The 22,083-nt window shown below is 41.7% G+C and overlaps 1 protein-coding gene across 4 annotated transcripts in view; it reads right to left on the reverse strand.

Moving 5' to 3' along the window:
• pi4kaa (phosphatidylinositol 4-kinase, catalytic, alpha a) overlaps nucleotides 1-22,083 on the reverse strand; it is a 227,268-nt gene that overhangs the window by 150,870 nt on the left and 54,315 nt on the right. For all 4 annotated transcript variants that reach the window (XM_047017382.1, XM_047017383.1, XM_047017384.1 and 1 more), the window contains exons 8-10: nucleotides 15,576-15,724; nucleotides 9,150-9,215; nucleotides 8,960-9,056 (exon numbers count right to left, since the gene is read on the reverse strand). In XM_047017382.1, coding sequence (XP_046873338.1) covers nucleotides 8,960-9,056; nucleotides 9,150-9,215; nucleotides 15,576-15,724 — 312 coding nt within the window. The remainder of the gene's footprint in view (nucleotides 1-8,959; nucleotides 9,057-9,149; nucleotides 9,216-15,575; nucleotides 15,725-22,083) is intronic.

A 22,083-nucleotide genomic window follows, 5' to 3' on the forward strand; every position in this document is an offset into this window, starting at 1 on the left:
TTCAGCCTTGCTCACCCGTTGCTCTTCCAACTCAGTTTCCTGATAACAGTGCCACCTTTTCAATAGTATTATCTACGTCTAAAGCTGCCAAAAACCCATACTGGAATGTTGGGCTCCTAAACATCAGATCTCTATCCACAAAGGCCGTTTTGATTAATGATCTGATGTCTGACTGCAGCCTGGACCTGATTGGTCTCACCGAAACCTGGCTAAAACCTGATGAATATTTCCCCCTGAATGAAGCTTCGCCTCCTGATTTTGCGTATTCACACATCCCTCGTGTTTCAAAGAAAGGTGGTGGTGTTGCTATGTTATATAAAGCTAGCTTCAACCTCAGCCTAAAATCTGTCAATACCTTTAAATCATTTGAGATAATTTGTATGAAACCACCAACTACTTTAAAAAGGACTAATTCTACTACTGTTGCCCCCCCTCCTTCGTTTTGTATAGTTACTCTATACCGGCCCCCTGGCCCATACTCCCTCTTCCTTGAGGAATTTGCTGATTTTAGTGCTGATCTTGTGACATACACTGACAATATCTTAATTATGGGTGATTTTAACATTCATGTCGATGACCCAAAAGATCCTCTAAGTAAGGCCTTTACTGCTCTTATGGATTCCACAGGTCTCACTCAGGTGGTTTCTAAACCTACCCATCTTCACTCGCATACATTGGATTTAGTTCTCACGCGGGGAATCAAGATTAGTGATGTCATTGTTCATACCCACAATCCTATATTATCAGACCACTGCCTGGTAACCTTTAAAATGGATCTCTGCCAGAGCCTTGGAGGCACCCAGAATATTTCTATTAGCCGCTGCTTAACCCCAAATACAGCTCTGGAACTGGCTAGTATTCTACCCGCTGCACTAGAAGCACTTGATGTCCCGAATAAATCATTAAATGCTAAAACAAGGGATCTGAATTTGGTTCTTCAGCAATCCCTAGATTCTGTTGCTCCACTCAAACCAAGGAAAAGAATAGACAAGAAACTGGCTCCATGGTATTCAGAGGAAACCCGCACTCTCAAGAGGTCCACTAGAAAATTAGAGCGTAAGTGGCGTACCACTAAATTGGAGGTTTTCCGCCTGGCCTGGAAGGACAGCCAAATAGAGTACAAGCAAGTCCTCATCAGGTCCAGATCAGAATATTTCTCTAAGTTGATTAGTAAGAACAAACACAACACTAAGTTCCTATTTGATACTGTTGCAAAACTCACTAAGAAAAGTACACTCTGTGTTAGTTCAGATCTCTCTCCCAATGATTTCTTAGATTTCTTTGACCAAAAAATCTATGCAATAAGGGACAAACTACAGACTAGTCCTGGAGGAGTGGCCATCAACACTGATTTTCCCTCTGTACCCAGCATTCTGCATGTTGAGACTCTCACTCACTTTAACCCTATTTCTATGGAAGCATTCATCAAGCTGATAGATTCCTCGAAACCCACTAGCTGCCTTCTCGATCCCCTCCCTGCCAAACTTTGTAGGGAACTTCTCCATATTATTGGACCGCCCATGCTTAGTATTATTAATGAATCTCTTGTAACTGGACAAGTCCCTGACGATTTCAAACAAGCTATTATCAAGCCCCTTCTTAAAAAAACAAACCTGGATCCAGGTTGTCTTAGCAATTACAGGCCCATTTCAAATTTGCCATCTCTCTCCGAAATTTTGGAAAAAGCTGTGGCAAAACAGCTCACTGAGCACCTCTCCTCAAATCAGCTCTATGAACCTCTCCAGTCTGGATTTCGTCTTCACCACAGCACTGAAACTGCATTAGCCAAGGTAGTCAATGATCTATTATTAGCCTCTGACGCGGGCTTTAGCTCTGTCCTTGTTCTTCTAGACCTAAGTGCAGCTTTTGACACTGTAGATCATGAGATTCTCCTGGAACGTATGGAGAACTATGTTGGGATTTCTGGTACTTCACTTCAGTGGTTCAGATCGTATCTATCTGATAGATCACAATATGTCCACTATGATGGTTGCTCATCCAGGAGCTCCATTGTAAAATACGGAGTACCACAGGGTTCAGTTTTAGGCCCTCTGTTATTTTCACTCTATATGTTGCCTTTAGGAAACATAATTAGAAGTTTTGGGGTAGATTTTCACTGCTATGCAGATGATACTCAGCTATACATGTCTATAAAGCCGGGAGAATTTCCACATGCTATGGAAACCTGTGTTTCCGGGTTGAAAACTTGGATGACTGCAAATTTCCTTCTTCTTAATTCGGATAAAACCGAGGTTCAAATTTTTGGTCCGAAAAAACACCGAAATAATTTATCCCATCTAACCTTAGACTTAGACGGCGTCAAAGTATCTCAAAGCCAGCTGGTAAAAAATCTGGGAGTCACAATGGACCCAGACCTTTCATTTGAGTACCATATTAAGCAAATCACCAGAACAGCATTTTTCCATCTACGTAATATTGCCAAAATACGAAAATTCCTCTCAAAGGATGATGCTGAAAAACTAATACATGCTTTTGTTACGTCCCGATTGGACTACTGCAATGTGTTGTTCTCTGGCCTCCCAATTACCTACCTAAAAAACTTACAGCGGGTGCAAAATGCTGCTGCTAGACTATTGACTAAAACTAGAAAGTTTGATCATATAACATCGACTCTTATCTCTTTACACTGGCTCCCTATCCAAGCCAGAGCTGATTTCAAAGTTCTACTACTAACTTACAAATCTCTGCATGGATTGGCACCACTGTACCTCTCCGGTCTCCTTGCACCCTATTGCCCCGCAAGGTCTCTAAGATCTCAAAATGCCGGCTATCTGGTAATACCCAAAGTTAAGAAAAAAACTGCTGGAGGTAGGGCGTTCTCATATAGAGCACCTCTTCTTTGGAACAAATTACCCATCTCAATTAAGGAAGCTGATACTGTCTCGACATTTAAAACTAGATTAAAAACGTTCTTGTTTAGTCAATTCTATGATTGTTAAAGGGAAGTATGTGTGTACTTTCTATGTAAACCTGGGATGTGTGCTTGCCTATGTGTGTATCACATGTAACTTTTAAATTTTAATTATAGCTTATGTTCACATTGCCCAGCTAGATGTTACAAATAAAGTAAACCTGTTACTGTATATTGTTAGTATTATTATTATTATAGTTCCGTTGCTGTATATTGTTACTGTTATAGTTTTTATTACTAGTTGGAGACAACGGGGGACTGGCTGTTTTCATCCTTATTCGTATAAGTATAACCTACTTTAGAGTTCTTTCCCCTGGAACAGATTTCATGTTCCAACTGAGGGGGGCTGTCGTTGTTTTGGTGTGTGGGGCTGCATCAAATACCCTTTTTGCTCTGTTAAATTGCTGCACTAGTCCACACTTGACCGGTGGGGATCTCATTCTATTTTGACTGTAACTGTTAGCTGCTCCTGGCATTCTCTAATCCCTGCTCTCCTCTCTGTCCCCCCCCCACACATTCCCTGTGGTGTGGGGGGTTTGAGCTGTCAGGACCTGCTTGGTCGTCGGTCTGCCAACGCTGAACCAGGTCGTCACCCGGAATCCAGTCTCCATGACGGCCAACAGCGAGTTTCCCGGTCCCATCCAACGTCTATAAAGCCGAACAATGGATTTTGGTGTTTCAAAACCCATTGACACTGTATGACTATGTTTAGCTTGTGTTCTGCTCCTCTCTCTTACCAACCGTCTCTGGAGGAGGGGATCCCTCTCTGAATTGCTCCTCCCAAGGTTTCTTCCATTTTTTCTCCCGGTGGGAGTTTTTCTGGGAGTTTTTCCTTGTCTTCCTTGAGGGTTTAGGTTGGTTGAGGGGCAGTTCTATGGGCGCATGTGAAGCCCTCTGTGACATGCTTGCGTGTAAAAAGGGCTATACAAATAAATTTGATTTGATTTGATGATTTAACCTCCTACACAACTAGGGCTGTCGATATGCTCTTGGTCGACTTAGATTTTTTTTAGTCGAGCTGCCATGTGGCAGTGTGAGATCTGATTCCCGCTTGTGTCATCATTGCTGAATTAACGAAATGTTCAACAGAAATTGTAGATTATATTATTTAAGACAAATCAACCAACTCGAAAAATATATCATTTAAAAGAAAAGGTGTTACTGTTTTCTCTTTCATTAATCTGCGCTTTGTTTTGGCTCGGTATTTTGCACACGGCACGAGCACAATTGGCTGCAGAACTACAAACTCTGCCATAGCCTACTTTGTCGGTGTTATTAGTCGAAATGGCAAAGAAATATGTGGTATGGCAGCATTTCATTAAAGTACCGGGTGACTCGAAAAACGTTGAATGCAAACTGCCAACAACGGTTTATTTTTCATAGTTCGACGTTGAATATGATGTAGCCTACCACCTGAAAAACTTAAGTTGGTCTAGCCGTATTTCGCTCATGCTAACGCGCTGGGTTGAAAAATCAACATGCCTATTATAAGAATCACATCCAAATCGAATGATATTATCTTCTCCGGCCAAGACAACATCTTTCTCTGTTGCACCGTTCCCCACTCAGCTTCTACGCAAGTTTGCATGATGCAAGTTCAGGCAGTGATAAGCGCACTCTGATGATTTGCATGTTAAACAAACAATATTTTTAATTTGTAGTACATTGTAAGAGATACTAAATACCATCAGCATTTGGTTACAGGACTAGTGATACAAGTTTTATTATTAGTAGGCTATTTTTTTTTTTTTAAGCGTTTCTAAGTTTGATTAGTCGAGTTTCAGAAAATGTGTCGAGTTTTGGTCGACCAAAGAAAATCTTAGTCGGGGACAGCCCTATACACAACTATGACAAGGTAAACTCGGTTTTGCCCTTTAAAGGAAGACAGAAATTGTACAGTCAAAGATTACATTCTTACAAATCAGAGTCGGAGAGGAAAGAGCATTAGCCATAGTTACGTTTGATCAGGGTTGATCAATGAGGTTGAGTTGGCTATCGCCAGGACATGGAAGCTCCTATTGGGTCAAACGAGGTGTCTATCGAAAGGTCAGAGTTTAGCGGCCATCCCGATCGTAAATATTCGAAGCAGAACTCCTTCAATGAGCGATAGTGCGTGACTGACTGCCCAATTGAAATGGCGAAAGCAGAATGATGCAACAAGATTGTGGCTTGGTATGGAGGTAATAAATTGTTTTGGACAAACTATTTGACATAATTAGATAGTTTGAACCTTTGAGAATGTAACCAGACCATTTTTGTTGGGATGTTTTGCATAACTGGACAGCTGTGAGCCGTATTAGGTAAGTAAATAGTTCTTCCTCACGCTTTTCAACAAAGGTAGTACAGTGCCCTCCAAAAGTATTGGAACAGTGAGGCCAATTCCTTTATTTTTGCTGTAGACTGAAAACATTTGGGCTTGACATCAAATAATGAACGTGAGACCAGAGATCAACGTTTCAGCTTTTATTTCCAGGTATTTACATCAGGATCTGATGCACAACTAAGAAAATATCACATTTTGTTTGAATCCACCCATTTGTCATGTGAGCAAAAGTATTGGAACAGATATACTTAAAACATATTTAAGTGAATAAGACTTAATATTTAGTTGCAAATCCTTTGCTTTCAATAACTGCAGCAAGTCTGTGACCCATTGACGTCACCAAACTTTTGCATTCTTCCTTTTTGATGCTTTCCCAGGCTTTTACTGCAGCCTCTTTCAGTTGTTGTTTGTTTTGTGGGGTTCCTCCCTTCAGTCTCCTCTTAAGCAGGTAAAATGCATGCTCTATAGGGTTTAAGTCTGGAGATTGACTTGGCCAGTCTCATACCTTCCATTTCTTGCCCCTGATGAACTCCTTTGTTGTTTTGGCAGTGTGTTTTGGGTCGTTATCTTGCTGCATGATGAAGGCTCTGCCAATCAGTTTGGTTGCATCTTTCCTTAAATTGGCAGACAAAATGTTTCTGTAGACTTCCGAGTTCATTTTGCTGCTGCCATCATGTGTTACATCCTCAATGAAGATTAATGAGCCCTTCCTAGAAGAAGCCATGCAAGCCCAAGCCATGACATTACCTCCACCGTGTTTCACAGATGAGCTTGTGTGTTTGGGATCATGAGCAGTTCCTTTCTTTCTCCAAACTTTAGCCTTTCCATCACTTTGGTAAAAGTTAATCTTTGTCTCATCAGTCCATAAAACTTTGTCCCAGAATTTTTGAGGTTCATCTCTGTACTTTTTGGCAAATTCCAGCCTGGCCTTCCTATTCTTCTTGCTAATGAGTGGTTTGCATCTTCTGGTGTAGCCCTTGTACTTTTGTTCATGAAGTCTTCTGCGAACAGTAGATAGTGATACCTTCACTCCTGCCATCTGGAGGTTGTTGCTGATCTCACTAACAGTTGTTTTAGGGTCTTTCTTTACAGCTCTCACAATGTTTCTGTCATCAACTGCTGATGTTTTCCTTGGTCTACCTGTTCGACGTCTGTTACTTAGTACACCAGTAGTTTTCTTCTTCTTCAGGACATTCCAAATGGTTGTACTGGCTATGGCCAATGTTTCTGCAATGGCTCTGATTGATTTTCCATCTTCTCTAAGACTCACAATTGCTTGTTTTTCACCCAAAGACAGCGCTCCGGTTTTCATGTTCCTCTGAATACAGTCTGCATAGACAAAACCTATCTTACCCAATCTGAACCTGAGTGTAGACATTCAGTGGTATTTATTGATTGAATAATGTATGTAATAGGACACACCTGGGCAACAAAACACACCTGTCAGTCATATGTTCCAATACTTTTGCTCACGTGACAAATGGGTGGGTTCGAACAAAAAGGTGATATTTTCTTAGTTGTGCATCAGATCCTGATGTAAATACCTGGAAATAAAAGCTGAAACGTTGATCTCTGGTCTCACGTTCATTATTTGATGTCAAGCCCAAATGTTTTCAGTCTACAGCAAAAATAAAGGAATTCGCCTCACTGTTCCAATACTTTTGGAGGGCACTGTATATCACAAAGACATTGAGTGTACTTGCTATTGTAACTCGATCTTGAAATGGTGATCAATGGAAGCACAAGAATTGTAGCTTTCCAATGATGTATGGCATGTGTAGCAGTAAAAGAAAATACCGTAAACAGGTTCAAACTAACCAACAAGTGCAACAGGTCCCTCAATAAGTTTCATTGTGTTCATGGAGGAAATAAACTAACATTGGATCCAACTAATGTTTTTTAAGTACCATTGTACTCCTGGAACAAGTGCGTCTTTAGCCTTTTCTTGAAGGGGAGAGACAGTCAGTGTCTCTGATGGAGGTGGGGAGATTATTCCATTATTCCTTGAATCTGATATGGGCCGTGATGGAAAGCCAGTGGAGGGAGATGACGAGCGGGGTAACATGGGAGTGTCTGGGTAGATTGAAGACCAGGCGGGCTGCTGCATTCTGAATCCTCTGGAGAGGGCGTGTTGCGCATGCTGGGAGACCGGCAAGGAGCGAGTTGCAGTAGTCCAACTTGGAGAGGACAAGTGCTTGGACTAGCAGTTGGGTGGAGTGCTCAGACAGGTATCTCCTGATCTTCCGGATGTTGTGGAGGGTGAATCCACACGACCGGGAGACCGCAGCAATGTGGGCCGTGAGGGAGAGCTCGTCATCATCCATGGTAACCACAAGGTTCCTGGCAGAGGATGAGGGGGTCACCGTTGCAGATCCAAGGGTGATTGAGAGATCGTGGGAGATGGAGAGTTTGGTCGGGATGATGAGAAGTTTTGTTTTGGCAAGGTTCAGCTGGAGGTGGTGCTTGGTCATCCAGCCGAGATGTCTGTAAGGCAGGCCTCAATTCTGGCTGAGGTCCCTGGGTCAGTCGGGGGTACAGCTGCGTGTCGTCAGCGTAGCAGTGGTAGAAGCCATGGGAGGTGATGATCGGTCCAAGTGAGGTGGTGTACAGGGAGAAGAGGAGGGGTCCAAAGACAGAGCCCTGTGGGACACCAGTAGAGAGCTGGCGGGGGGCTGACAATTTGCTTCCCCACGAGACCTGGCAGGATCTTCCCGAAGGGTAGGATGTGATCCACTGACGTGCAATGCCAGAGATGCCCATCTCAGATAGTCCAGCGAGCAGAATCTGATGGTTGACCGTATCAAATGCTGCAGATAGGTCCAGCAGGGTGATGACGAATGACCTTAAAGCAGCTCTACACAATGGAGAGCACAAATAGTTGCTGGAGACGTGTCGTCTCAAGCAGGCCCTTTAAAGCTTGCAAAGCTAGCAGGAGGGCATCACATGCAGAGTGGAGAGGCACCCTTCCCAACTCTATGGTCCCTTAGCATTGGTGTTTTGTGGGTAATCAGCATAACACAAACAACACAGAAATTAATGACAGATTGACGAAGGCACGTTTATTTTCCAACCTCGCCTTTAGCGCCGTGCAAGAAGTGCCATCTAGAGATCATAACGTGGCAGTAAAATTGTCTCTGTCTGAAGACTCAGGGGTAATTTGACCCCTAATCGTGTTATTAGTAGAAAAAGCAAGCTCTTCGGTTCTAGTGTTAACTTACACATTCACAGTCTGATAATTTTGCCAGCTTTTCTTCCTGCCATTAGCAGCAGCAATTGTGTTTCTTTTAGCCCCAGATAATGTTTTTAAATTATTCATGTGTTAAATTCTTCATATTTTTTAAATATTAGTTTGCATTTACTTTGTCAGTTGTGAGATGATAGGCTAACTCTGGACCTTCAAACAAGCAGAAGGGCAGTAGATTAAAATTGACAGTTTTATATGGTGATAAACAATGTATGATATACCGTATCTAATAGTGATCAAATTTGATTATGCATGAGGAAGTTTATACATTTACATAGAAATGCACCCAATAATTATCAGATAATTCCAACCTTCTGACTAACTGTTTGGACAAGAGGTGCCCTACTACTTGATTGAAATGTTTTTATTTACTTTTATTAATATGTAGATTCATACTGTATCAGGTGGTTTCAGTGAAAAAGAGTTGTAAAGAATGACTGTTCTCCCAATGTGTTCTTACCTTTCAGATTGTAGAGGGTGTCTCTTAGCATCTTGAATATGGCCACGTACAGAGGATCACTGAAGGTCTTATAGTCCAGGTGGATACTAGGGTTCAGCTAAATGAAAATAAACCAGAAAGCCGTTTAGTACTGTTGTTATGGGGTTTCAAAATATTTCTATAATTTTTTGGAAATATACTTAAAAACAACCTCCAGCAGATCCATCAAGGTGTCATCCAAGAGTTTCAAAAACGATTCAGAGACAAACTGTTCAACCTGTTCAAAGAAAGAATGACAGTTATACACAAACACTGAACATGATAAATGCAACAGAGCTACAATACTTCATGACATAACTAATTAGGATTCCTCTGATAGGAGGAAACCTATTGTGTTTGTTTTGTATTATTATCATTATTAACACCCCCCTCATTGGTGCTTGCAGCTATATTTATATTATTAAATTATATTTCTGATTGTTTCATTGCTTTTTTGGTACAGTAAGGGAAAGGCCTTGTTAAGTATAAAGGGTAGGCTGAGTTCACTCGTGAATAAGACCCCGAGATACTTGAACTCCTCCGCTTCGGTCAAAATCTCTTCCCCGACCCAGAGATTGCACTTCATCCTTTTCCGGTCGATAACCATGGCCTCAGATTTGGAGGTATTGCTTCCCATCCCAGCCGCTTCGCATTCGGTTGCGAACCGTTCCAGTGAGAGCTGAAGGTCACGGCCCGATGAAGCCATCAGGACCACATCATCCGCAAAAAGCAGCGACCCGATCCTGAGCTCACCAAACCGGACCCCCTCAACGCCCTGGCTGAGCCTAGAAATTCTGTCCATATAAGTTACGAACAGAATCGGTGACAAAAGGCAGCCCTGGCGGAGTCCAACCCTCACCAGGACCAGGTTCGACTTACTGCCGGCGATGCGGACCAAACTCTAGCACCGGTCGTACAGGGACCGGACAGCCCCGATCAGGGAATCCGGTGCCCCGTACTCCTGGAGCACCCCCCACATGAGCCCCCGAGGGACACGGTCAAACGCCTTTTCCAAATCCACAAAACATGTGTAGACTGGTTGGGCGAACTCCCATGCACCCTCCAGGACCCTGCCGAGGGTGTAGAGCTGGTCCACGGTTCCACGGCCAGGACGAAAACAACATTGCTCCTCCTGAATCCAAGGTTCGACAATCCAACGGACCCTCCTCTCCAGAACCCTGAATAGAATTTCCCAGGGAAGCTGAGGAGTGTGATCCCCTAAAGTTGGAGCACACCCTTCGATCCCCCTTTTTAAAGAGGGGAACCACCACCCCGGTTTGCCAGTCCAGAGGCACTGTCCCCGATGTCCACGCGATGTTGCAGAGTCGTGTCAACCAAGACAGCCCTACAACATCCAGAGCCTTAAGGAACTCCGGGCGGACCTCATCCACCCCAGGGGCCCTGCCACCGCAGCGCTTTTTAACCACCAGGGCGACCTCAGCCCCAGAGATAGGAGGGCCACCCCTGATGTCCCCAGACTCTGCCTCTACGTCGGAAAGCATGTTGGTGGAATTAAGGAGGTCTTCAAAGTATTCCTTCCACCGATTCTATTCTTCTCTATATATTTTTCTCTTCATACGGGGGAAATAAACGGCGCTCGGCGCTTCTAATGATTAACACAAAAACCATCACACCCTGTCTGAAAGCATGAAAAGGTCTAGAATCTTTCAAGGAGGATTTCTCTGCTCGGGGATTTCAGGTTTACAAACATTCAGATACGTGTATCTTCAACAATTTTCAGATTTCAATGAATGACACATCATTTGAAAGCTTACAATCGGCACCTTCACAATCTGTAATAAACTGAGAAATTACCTTGGCTAACAACAGCCACTTTTCACCAAAGCGTGTCACATATTTGAAATATGCATGCTTGGCTAAATGCTAGGGTCTCTGCCAATCAATGTTTGCCTTCCCCTTACGTGTGCCAAATTCTCACTGACACATCCAGGGCCCTGACACGCGCAAGCTTGGGGCCACGCACACATATCCATGGCTTCCTGGCGAGCCTGGCCTGACCAAGCCCCCACCCCTCACTGGCTTGAAGCAAAGTCCTTGGTGGATCTTTTTGGAGTCAATTTAGGGTCAATCATATTTTGCATCCATAGAAATGGTTTTGCATCCATGGAAAATGTTTTGCATCCGTAGAAATAGTTTTGTATCCATAGAAAAAGATTTACATCCACATTACGTTTTTTAGTTGCAACACTTTTTTATGGATGCAAAACTAATAATAATTGTGGTTTGTTATTTAAAGGTGTTTAAGGGGAAAATTCCCCCACAAAAAAAGTTGACATTTTGGAAGCTTCGATATCGTGGATCTTAAGTTCTGCGTGTGAAATAGACGCATTTTCTGTTGATGGAAATAAATGGGAGGAATTTGTGTATTAACTGCACGCAAAACAGGGATTTGGCGTATATATGGCATGCGAAATAGAAGTGTAAACCAGTGTCATAGATACGCAGAAGTATGAGACTGGGTTGGTGAGCAGTATTCTGATTGGCTAGTCAACAAGCAATGGCTGATAGGCCAACATTTTGGACCGATTTCGAAACGGCCATAGTTTTGCGCTCATAGACATAGTTCAGCATCCGTAGAGAAAGTTTTGCATCCGTCGACAAAGTTATGCATCTGCAAAAAAGTTTTGCATCTTTGACCAAAACAATTTTTACGGACGCAAAACAATTTCTGCGGATGCAAATATTTTTCTACGGATACAAAACTTCTTCTACGGATGCAAAACTTTTTCTACGGATGCAAAATGATTTCTACGGATGCAAAAAAATTCGACGATACAAAATATTATTGACACTAATTTGACTCCATAAATCTTGGTAGTATTGCATTCCCGATTTGGTATCCCAATGGTAAAACATTTGAATATGTTGGCAGTATTAGTAGTAGGCAGTTAGTAGTAGTTGAAAGTATAGACCGCTAGTGACTCCTACACTACAAATGTCCCACCATTGCCCATAGGTGGCGCTACACGCCACGCCCCAACTGTCTATTTTCGAAACTGTGTGATGGCATTTCCTAGCCTGGTCCTAACCAGACCCTCGTACATTTCATTTGTACAGAGGGTCTGGGATCGCCCCATTGACAAGCGTTAACTTCCTTGAAGGCGGTCCTCTGTTGAAGCTTAAAACTATTGGATCTGCCCAGAGCCACTCTGATCTACCATAACCAATCGCAAGCGTTCGCCTTAGCCAACTCCTTCACCACTACTGTAACGGAGCTAGCTGCCGTAGCTGGAAAATCAAACTTTTCCCAAACCCCGTGGGGAGGAGGGCCACAAAATCATGGCCACCAACAAAACTCAGCAAGGAATGTTCTTGCTCCGGCTTTAACTTATGGATATTCGTCAGCGTTGCACACAACCGCAGAATAGCTTCGCTCGCATCTTTCTCCGCCGCCATTACTGAACTACTCAAACTAGTGCACCAAAGTAATCGTTCTCAGCCACTCCCTCCGCTGATTGGACCTACAAAAAATGTGTTTCTGAAAGCTGACTTCAAAGTCAAACTCCCAGACCTAGTACAGAAGCAAAATCCAAATTGAGCCAAAGTACGTAGGAGGGCAGAGCCAGGCTAGGCATTTCCACCCAAAAAGTCAAAATTGTCAGAAATTTGGGATACATGCCTTATTCATGTTTACATTTTATTTTGTTTACATTTATAAAAGAGAACATCATATTTTTATCATAAGATAATTAACCCATACATTAGTTGTCTATTTTTAACATAGCAATCCTTATTTCATTAGAAAGATGTAACCCAAGCTGTTTAAGCAAAGGGAATTTAGGGGAGTCAAACTGAATTTCAAAGATGTAATGTCCAGCCCCTTGACACTTTATCAAATCTGGCCCTTAAAAAACTAAAAATGAAATGCACCACAATATTGTAGCAGAAACGCTCTTGGTTCCCAGGATGCCTTGCAGCAGGACTAATGGACCCTGTTGGGGGATTAATGTAGTTCGAAAAAGCATTGTTTGACTCTGAATTTCGGAGTTTCTGTTAATTACTGTGTTGTTGATAGCTTATAGCCTGGGTAGCCTTAGTTAGTCACCCTAAGGGTGTTAACCAACAAAACTAAGTGGCTACCCAAGCTGTTGCATTTGTAGTTGAAACTATCAGTGTTGGGCATTTTGTTTAATTTCAGGGAAAATATAATTCAATTCACCATAAAGTTCTGATCACTGATGCGTGATCACGTTTTCAGCTCAAGTTTTGTAGGCGAGGCAAAACCTAACCTATCAACGTCACAGCCACCTGTCTAAATCAGATCACAGACGGTTTATATAACCTGCATTCTGTTACTCAGCTGGTATGATGCAAAGACAAAATAATTAACACATAAAACACATGAAACAGACTGCAGGTAGGTATGTTCTGATATCTGCAATTGATTTAGCTAGTTGTTGCCAAATCCCTGCTAAATTCAATAAATTCGAGGGGTCGGGGCTTCAGCTCCTTCATTCGAATTTGGATGTGTAGTTAACAACACATTCTTCTGTGGTGAGATGAACTTACAACTTATTTTCAGTTCTGCTTTACAGCCACTTTAAGTGCTGAAGAGAGCACTCGGTGACTGATCCGCTGGAGGACAAGTGTCGTTCAACCGAGTGATACTGAACTTAAAACATACTTTATCTTATATAGTCTTACAATATCTGGTCAATCTAAATAGTCTACAGTTAATAAATACATTCTTCTCCACAATGGATTGTAAACAATAAATGTCTTAACAGGAAAAGGTCAAACAGTTGTGTCAACAACACATACTCTGGGTTGTCTCCAATTGACCCCTTTCAAGTATTTCATCCTTCTGTCATAAGTCTTAATTGGGAGGATGTAGAAAATTCCCACCCCCAAGGGTAAGCTGCCCCACAGGGTAATCATAGGCCTCAGGACAGACAAACATTCCCTTTCATCCTCCACCTGTTGGCCTAACTTCTTTCATGTCACAGCATGTCTTTAACAATGGACATAAAACCCTTGTAATTCAAATCACTCTTGAAAAACCACATACATTCTATTACATTCTTCCATTGGATTTGTGGCGGAAATAATTATGAACTGCTTCCTAGTTTCTATCTTTCTGAGGAAGGATTCAGTTAATTTTGTTCACTTTATAGATTTGTTCAGAGTTGCTAATAAATTGACAGAGCACACAGTCTCCTTCAGTGTCTTCAAATTTGTTGACTGCTGTAGCATGATGAAATGACAACATCAGATGACATGGTTCAAGATGGATTCACCCTGTAGCACTCAACTTTGATTCACCTCGATAAATTGAAAGATAAAATATAGCTGCCTCATAAAACGAGGTGGCCAAGCAGTCAAATTACCCATATTTGTTTTTTAGACATCCTCAGAAGATGGAAACAAGTACACACATCAAGTTTGGTGTGAATCCATCAAAGATTTGCTGAGATACGACCCAACATCCTGTTTGCTGGCTTAACGGCACATTTTGATTGGCTGTACCCGGTAAAACCATGTTATATCTTTTGTGAGGCTTGGTCTGAAGATAATCTCTGACAAATTTGGTGAAGATTGGACACACTTTGTAGGAGTAGAGAAAAAAACTTGTTTTCAGTCATTCAAAATGGCGGCCACATCAATTCGGCTGTTATCACAAGTTATCATGTGTCACACACGGGATGTCCCAAGATATCATGAGACATGACAATAAAGGCAAACAAATCAACAGTTATTGGCCAAAACGCATTTTTGGTTCCCACGGCCACTCCCAGTGGTCAAATGACACCAAATTGTTTGGACATCCACAGAAGAGGGTTCCAAATCGACATACCAAGTTTGGTGTTGATTTCTCAGAGTTGCTGAGATATGACCCAACTTCCTATTTGGTTGCTTTGTTGCCAATTTTGCTTGGCTGTACAGGACAAACGGTTTTGAAAATCCAAAATCTTTGATTAAATTCATTGAAGGTTGATCTGACGATTATGTATGCCAAATCTGGGGAAGATTGGACAACAATTGAAGGAGAAGCAAAAACACTTTTTTCTTAAAATTCAATATGGCGGAAAATCTATAGAACCGGAAATTGACGCCATAGGGTGTGTTGAACTTGACTTGATCCAGGGAATCCAACGGTACCTCATTTTTGAAAGTCAATCGTACGGTTAAAAAATTACGTCTGTACACACAAGTCCAACTTTGACCAGTTGGTGGTGCTAGAGTGCTGCAATGGGAGACATGAAACTTGGTGTAAATAAAGAGGGTCCTGTCCTTAATGAGTGTGCCAAATTCTACAAAAAGTGACCATATGGTTCTAGGGGCTGCCATAGACTCCAATGGGAGAAGAAGATTATAAGAAGGTAGAAACACTTAAATGGCTCCGCAGCTTCATAAATCCAAAAGCCCCATCAGTCCCAAGCCATGATTTGGGAAAACCAACAAAAATATCATTTTCATCAACTGTAGCTTTAATTGACTTAAACTCGGTACAGATGTGTAGGAGCAATGTTGTGTACGTGTGATATACTACATTTTTACAAACGTCAGGAGGAATCCTCCATTGCTGCTTGCAGCTAAATTTATAATTCTGACCGCACCCATCTCGGTAGGAACTGACCATGTTTAAGAGCTGCCTGAGCATATCCAAAGGAACCTCAAACTCTCTGCAGCTGCTTCCAGTGAAGAGAGGAGACATGGAGAAACTGGAGCTGATAGTGGAGAAGTAGTAGTCTGGGTCCACCGCACTACCGTCTGGGAGATAGGAACCTGGAGAGAGAAAGAGAAATAGGAGGGAAGGGAGAAAGGTATAGAGGGTGGAAGGGAAGGAGGGAGGAAGGAATCCCAAGAAAAAGTTCAACATGCTGAGGCAAAACAGATGTTCCATTCATTTAAGCATTTTGTTGCAGCAAAATGGCATGACGTGTTGCAAGATGGTTTATTTTTTCAAGATTTTTTATGGGAGTAATCTTTGGTCAGACAACCATGGAGAAGATGCTGTGTCAATATTTAGAGACACACTGGTTCTTTGGATGCACTGTTTTGAGTTACAATATGGATAGATTTTAATGCTAGCTCAAATTGAATCCAAATTGAATTTTTGAATTGTAAATGTTCATTGAATCAACTGAATATTAAAAGCAAAATGTTTAATAATTTCACAGACTGAAATTAAATTTTAAATCAAATATGACTTTTATTTATTTATAGAGGGGACAGCCTGAGGAGAATGATCTTTATGAATGCAAATTAGGGTCCTACAGATTTGCAAGTGTAAAACTAGATTTTCTAAAGTGGTAATCAAACTGAAAACCGTCCATCTTCAAGTTTGCTTTTTAAATCAACAGGTTATCAATGTAGGATAAGTAGTGTCTAAGTAGGGAGACACTACTTAGACACTTAGACACAGGGAGTCAGGTGGCTGAGCGGTTAGGGAATCGGGCTAGTAATCTGAAGGTCGCTAGTTCGATTCCCGTCCGAGCCAAATTACATTGTGTCCTTGGACAAGGCACTTCACCCTACTTGCCTCGGGGGACTGTCCCTGTACTTACTGTAAGTCGCTCTGGATAAGAGCGTCTGCTAAATGACTAAATGTAAATGTAATGTAAATGTAAGTAGGCTTCTTATTTTTTCTACTATTCAGAATTCGGTTTATTCGCCATGAATGTTATACAAACACGGAATTTACTGTGGCAGGGAAGTGCAAACACTAAACACATACGAATCTTAAATTAAGTAAAAGTACAAAAGTTTAACTACTCCTAAGAACTAAACAATAAACAATAAAAGCAATTTAAATATAAAAAAAATATATATATAAAAATAAGAATAAGAATGAGCAGCATGAGGGGTCAACAATGCAATAATGATATCAGATACTGGGTTAAATAATGAATGAATGTCAGTGGGAGTCCTTGGCCTTGATGAAGTGGCCAGTAGCAGATGGAAAGGAACTGTTCTTATGGCGTGAGGTTTGATGGACCGCAACCTTCTGCCAGAGGGGAGTAGCTGGAACAGGGAGTGACCAGGGTGGGAGGAGTTGGCCACAATCTTCCTCGCTCGCCTCAGGGTCCTCGAGGTGTGCAGGTCCTCGAGGGTAGGCAGATTGCAGCCAATCACCTTCTCAGCAGTGCAGATGATACGCTGCAGTCTGCTCTTGTCCTTGGCAGTAGCAGCAGCGTACAAGACGGTGATGGAGGAGGTGAGGATGGACTTAATGATGGCTGTGTAGAAGTGCACCATCATTGTCTTTGGCAGGTTGAATTTCTTCAGCTGCCGTAGAAAGTACATCCTCTGTTGTGCTTTTTTGGTGAGGGAGCTGATGTTCAGTTCCCACTTGAGGTCCTGGGAGAGGATAGTGCCCAGGAAGCGGAATGACTCCACAGTGTTGACTGAGGAGTCGCACAGGGTGATGGGGGTGAGTGGGTCTGTATTCTTCCTGAAGTCCACAACCATCTCCACTGTCTTGAGAGCATGCTCTCTAAGAGCATCTTAAACATTTCCAGTTGTCCCCAACAAGCAATAAGGTCTCCTACTGACTACCATCTTGTCTGGGTTCATTGTCATGCCAGTAATCCTTTTTATTACACTTGATGGCTCTATTTAGTATATCTGCTGCTGTGCAACACCAAAACATTTAAAACCTCATTGTGTCTTGAAAATGTTCGCTTTTGTTTCTGTAGGAGCACTTCTACGAACTGGAACTGGCTACATGCATGGCGCCTTAAGACTGCAGAGGAGCATATCCCATCGTACCCAAACAAACCTGGATGCCAGCACACCCAAGGGAGAGAGAACTGGCTTTGGATCTTCCTTAAATAGATGTACCTACCCAAAGAGCAACTTGATGAAGATACTGTGAGGGAGGCCATTGCCTTTCTTACCCATTCTTCAAATGAACCACAGATCTTCCAGAAAATGAAAGAAACTTTTCATCATAGACATGCACTTGTCTATGACCCAAACAAGACCGCTGATATTCTACAGATCTTTCAACAGTTTTTAAACACCAAAGGACTGCTAAGTTGAGTGGTTTTCCCCTGCTGTGTTTCAAATTAGCAATGACTGAAATGTGCATTCTGAGTATTCAGGACTTTCTTTTTAGTTGGGATGACCTTGTTAAGCTAGTTAAGGGAGTTAGGTATTGTGGTGAGGGATTTTTAGTGTTTTAAGGAAGTTTGTCTTGAAGGTTAACCAGGACTTCAAACTACTCTTTGATGCTGGGACTGCTTCAAAACAGCTGGAAAGGTGCACAACTTTCAAGCAGAAGATCATCAATGAAGCCATGTACTTCACTTTAACTCCTGCTGTGTGATCCCTTCTTCGGTCGGCAAGAAACAAGAGAGACAGTCAAGATTGCTCTAGTAAGAACTTCTGTGTAGAACTTTGAACTGTGTATGTACTTGTAAGTTCTGTAGTAACTATAAGGAACATGCCAAGTGTTGTTCTTCTGTGTGCAGTGCATGGTTTTGCAGCAAGTGTTTCAAGATTTTCAGATTATTTTAGTGAACATTACCATGCATTCAGAGTTTGTGATAGCAAGGAATATAAAATACTCATTACGCTTAATTATTTGCTTTTTTATAAGCCTTTTGATTTGCAGTCTGTCTATGGGTCAGATGACAGCATGTACAGTGCCCTCCAAAAGTATTGGAACAGTGAGGCGAATTCCTTTATTTTTGCTGTAGACTGAAAACATTTGGGCTTGACATCAAATAATGAACGTGAGACCAGAGATCAACGTTTCAGCTTTTATTTCCAGGTATTTACATCAGGATCTGATGCACAACTAAGAAAATATCACATTTTGTTTGAATCCACCCATTTGTCATGTGATCAAAAGTATTGGAACAGATATACTTAAAACATATTTAAGTGAATAAGACTTAATATTTAGTTGCAAATCCTTTGCTTTCAATAACTGCAGCAAGTCTGTGACCCATTGACGTCACCAAACTTTTGCATTCTTCCTTTTTGATGCTTTCCCAGGCTTTCACTGCAGCCTCTTTCAGTTGTTGTTTGTTTTGTGGGGTTCCTCCCTTCAGTCTCCTCTTAAGCAGGTAAAATGCATGCTCTATAGGGTTTAAGTCTGGAGATTGACTTGGCCAGTCTAATACCTTCCATTTCTTGCCCCTGATGAACTCCTTTGTTGTTTTGGCAGTGTGTTTTGGGTCGTTATCTTGCTGCATGATGAAGGCTCTGCCAATCAGTTTGGTTGCATCTTTCCTTAAATTGGCAGACAAAATGTTTCTGTAGACTTCCGAGTTCATTTTGCTGCTGCCATCATGTGTTACATCCTCAATGAAGATTAATGAGCCCGTCCCAGAAGAAGCCATGCAAGCCCAAGCCATGACATTACCTCCACCGTGTTTCACAGATGAGCTTGTGTGTTTGGGATCATGAGCAGTTCCTTTCTTTCTCCAAACTTTAGCCTTTCCATCACTTTGGTAAAAGTTAATCTTTGTCTCATCAGTCCATAAAACTTTGTCCCAGAATTTTTGAGGTTCATCTCTGTACTTTTTGGCAAATTCCAGCCTGGCCTTCCTATTCTTCTTGCTAATGAGTGGTTTGCATCTTCTGGTGTAGCCCTTGTACTTTTGTTCATGAAGTCTTCTGCGAACAGTAGATAGTGATACCTTCACTCCTGCCATCTGGAGGTTGTTGCTGATCTCACTAACAGTTGTTTTAGGGTCTTTCCTTACAGCTCTCACAATGTTTCTGTCATCAACTGCTGATGTTTTCCTTGGTCTACCTGTTCGACGTCTGTTACTTTATGCACCAGTAGTTTTCTTCTTCTTCAGGACATTCCAAATGGTTGTACTGGCTATGGCCAATGTTTCTGCAATGGCTCTGATTGATTTTCCATCTTCTCTAAGACTCACAATTGCTTGTTTTTCACCCAAAGACAGCGCTCTGGTTTTCATGTTGTTTTCACCTCTGAATACAGTCTGCATAGACAAAACCTATCTTACCCAATCTGAACCTGAGTGTAGACATTCAGTGGTATTTATTGATTGAATAATGTATGTAATAGGACACACCTGGGCAACAAAACACACCTGTCAGTCACATGTTCCAATACTTTTGCTCACGTGACAAATGGGTGGGTTCGAACAAAAAGGTGATATTTTCTAATTTGTGCATCAGATCCTGATGTAAATACCTGGAAATAAAAGCTGAAACGTTGATCTCTGGTTTCACATTCATCGTTTGATGTCAAGCCCAAATGTTTTCAGTCTACAGCAAAAATAAAGGAATTGGCCTCACTGTTCCAATACTTTTGGAGGGCACTGTATGTAGTGCTTTCTCATTGTTTGATTGCTTGACCACAGAATAAAAGTGGAAGTGTTTTCATTCTTGACTTGTAATGATTTATTTCCATGTATTTAGTCATTTTTGTTGTGGGGAGTGGACTTAGTGGATAATAGTGGACATTTTAATTGCCTTCGGTGGTTAACAAAGTTTAGTCCTACATACACTTTGACATCAAATTTGCTTATATGCAGTGTTATAGAAACACTGTCCAGAGTTTATTTAACTCTTTAAAGAGATGTTACCACTCTGGTGTAGTGTTATAGAAACACTGTCCATAGTTGTATTTAACTCTTTAAAGGGATATTACCACTCTGGTGTAGTGTTATATAAGCACTGTGTAGAGTTGCATATTTAACACTGTTAGAGTAAATCTAGTAACTCTGTGGTTTAAAGTTAAAACTGTTACACTAGTATGAGTGTAAAATTAACGCTGCTCAGTGAGAATTATATAAACAAAGTGATAGAGTTCAAATGTACACTTATAGAGCTAATTTAACACTACTGTTTTTACTGTGAAGATTTTAACTTAACAACTCTCTGCTTGGTAGTTGTGAAATCTACCACTGAGCTATTTCACAGACACTTTATCTGTAGCTTAAAGAATGACTGTCCTAAAGTATGCCGTACGTGGCCCTGAAGTGCAAATCATAACAGCAAATAGAAAAACGCAACAGCAAATCATAAAACACAATGGCAAATAGGAAAACATTTCAACAAATCATAAAACACAATGGCAAATAGGAAAACACGACAGCAAATAGGAAAACACGACAGCAAATAGGAAACATTTCAACAAATCATAAAGCACAACGGCAAAATGGAAAACAAAATGGCAAATAGGAAAACATAACAGCAAATATGAAAACACAACGGCAATAACTTCTACCGGAAAAGGTAGGGCCTATCTAGCAGAGGACGGACAAATGTTGTTAACATGGTAAATTGTAAGTGGGCTGATGAATAAAAAACGTTTTTTAACAAGTCGCATTTACTTATGTTCAGTCGAACAATAATCCTCATTAGGCTACAGTACGGTAGCTAGCATAGCCATTTCTAGCTCTGCTTCACAATATTGCTGCCTATTGTTTAAGGTTAATCACGTAATACATAAAGGTTATTAAAGTATAAGACATATACATGACACAACACACCAGTAACCAATTGATATTATGTGTTAATATACCGAAAATGTCAGTAAATCTTCATCTTCTGAACTTCTGAACTACTTTAAAGTGAGGTTAAAGACCTTTTTATAGGGATGAGTGTTGATGCAGTTGTTTCTCTGTATGTATCTGTTGTCATATCATGTCTGTATGTATCTGTTGTCATGTTGATTTTAGCACTCTGTATAGCACATTGGTCAACGAAAGTTGTGTTTAGTTGTGCTTTATAAATTAAGATTGATTGATTGATCCCGGCCAAACCCTATATCTCCCACGACCTCTCAATCACCCTGGGATCTGCGACGGTGACCCCTTCATCCTCTGCCAGGAACCTTGGGGTTACCATGGATGATGAGCTCTCCCTCACGGCCCACATTGCTGCGGTCTCCCGGTCGTGTAGATTCACCCTCTACAACATCCAGAAGATCAGGAGATACTTGTCTGAGCACTCCACCCAGCTGCTTGTCCTCTCCAAGTTGGACTACTGCAACTCGCTGCTCGCCGGTCTCCCAGCATGCGCAACCCGCCCTCTTCAGAGGATTCAGAACGCAGTGGCACGCCTGGTCTACAATCTACCCAGACGCTCCCATGTTACTCCGCTCCTAATTTCCCTCCACTGGCTACCCATCACGGCCTGCATCAGATTCAAGA

Source organism: Hypomesus transpacificus, unplaced genomic scaffold, assembly GCF_021917145.1.
Source record: "Hypomesus transpacificus isolate Combined female unplaced genomic scaffold, fHypTra1 scaffold_55, whole genome shotgun sequence".
Lineage (NCBI taxonomy): Eukaryota > Metazoa > Chordata > Actinopteri > Osmeriformes > Osmeridae > Hypomesus > Hypomesus transpacificus.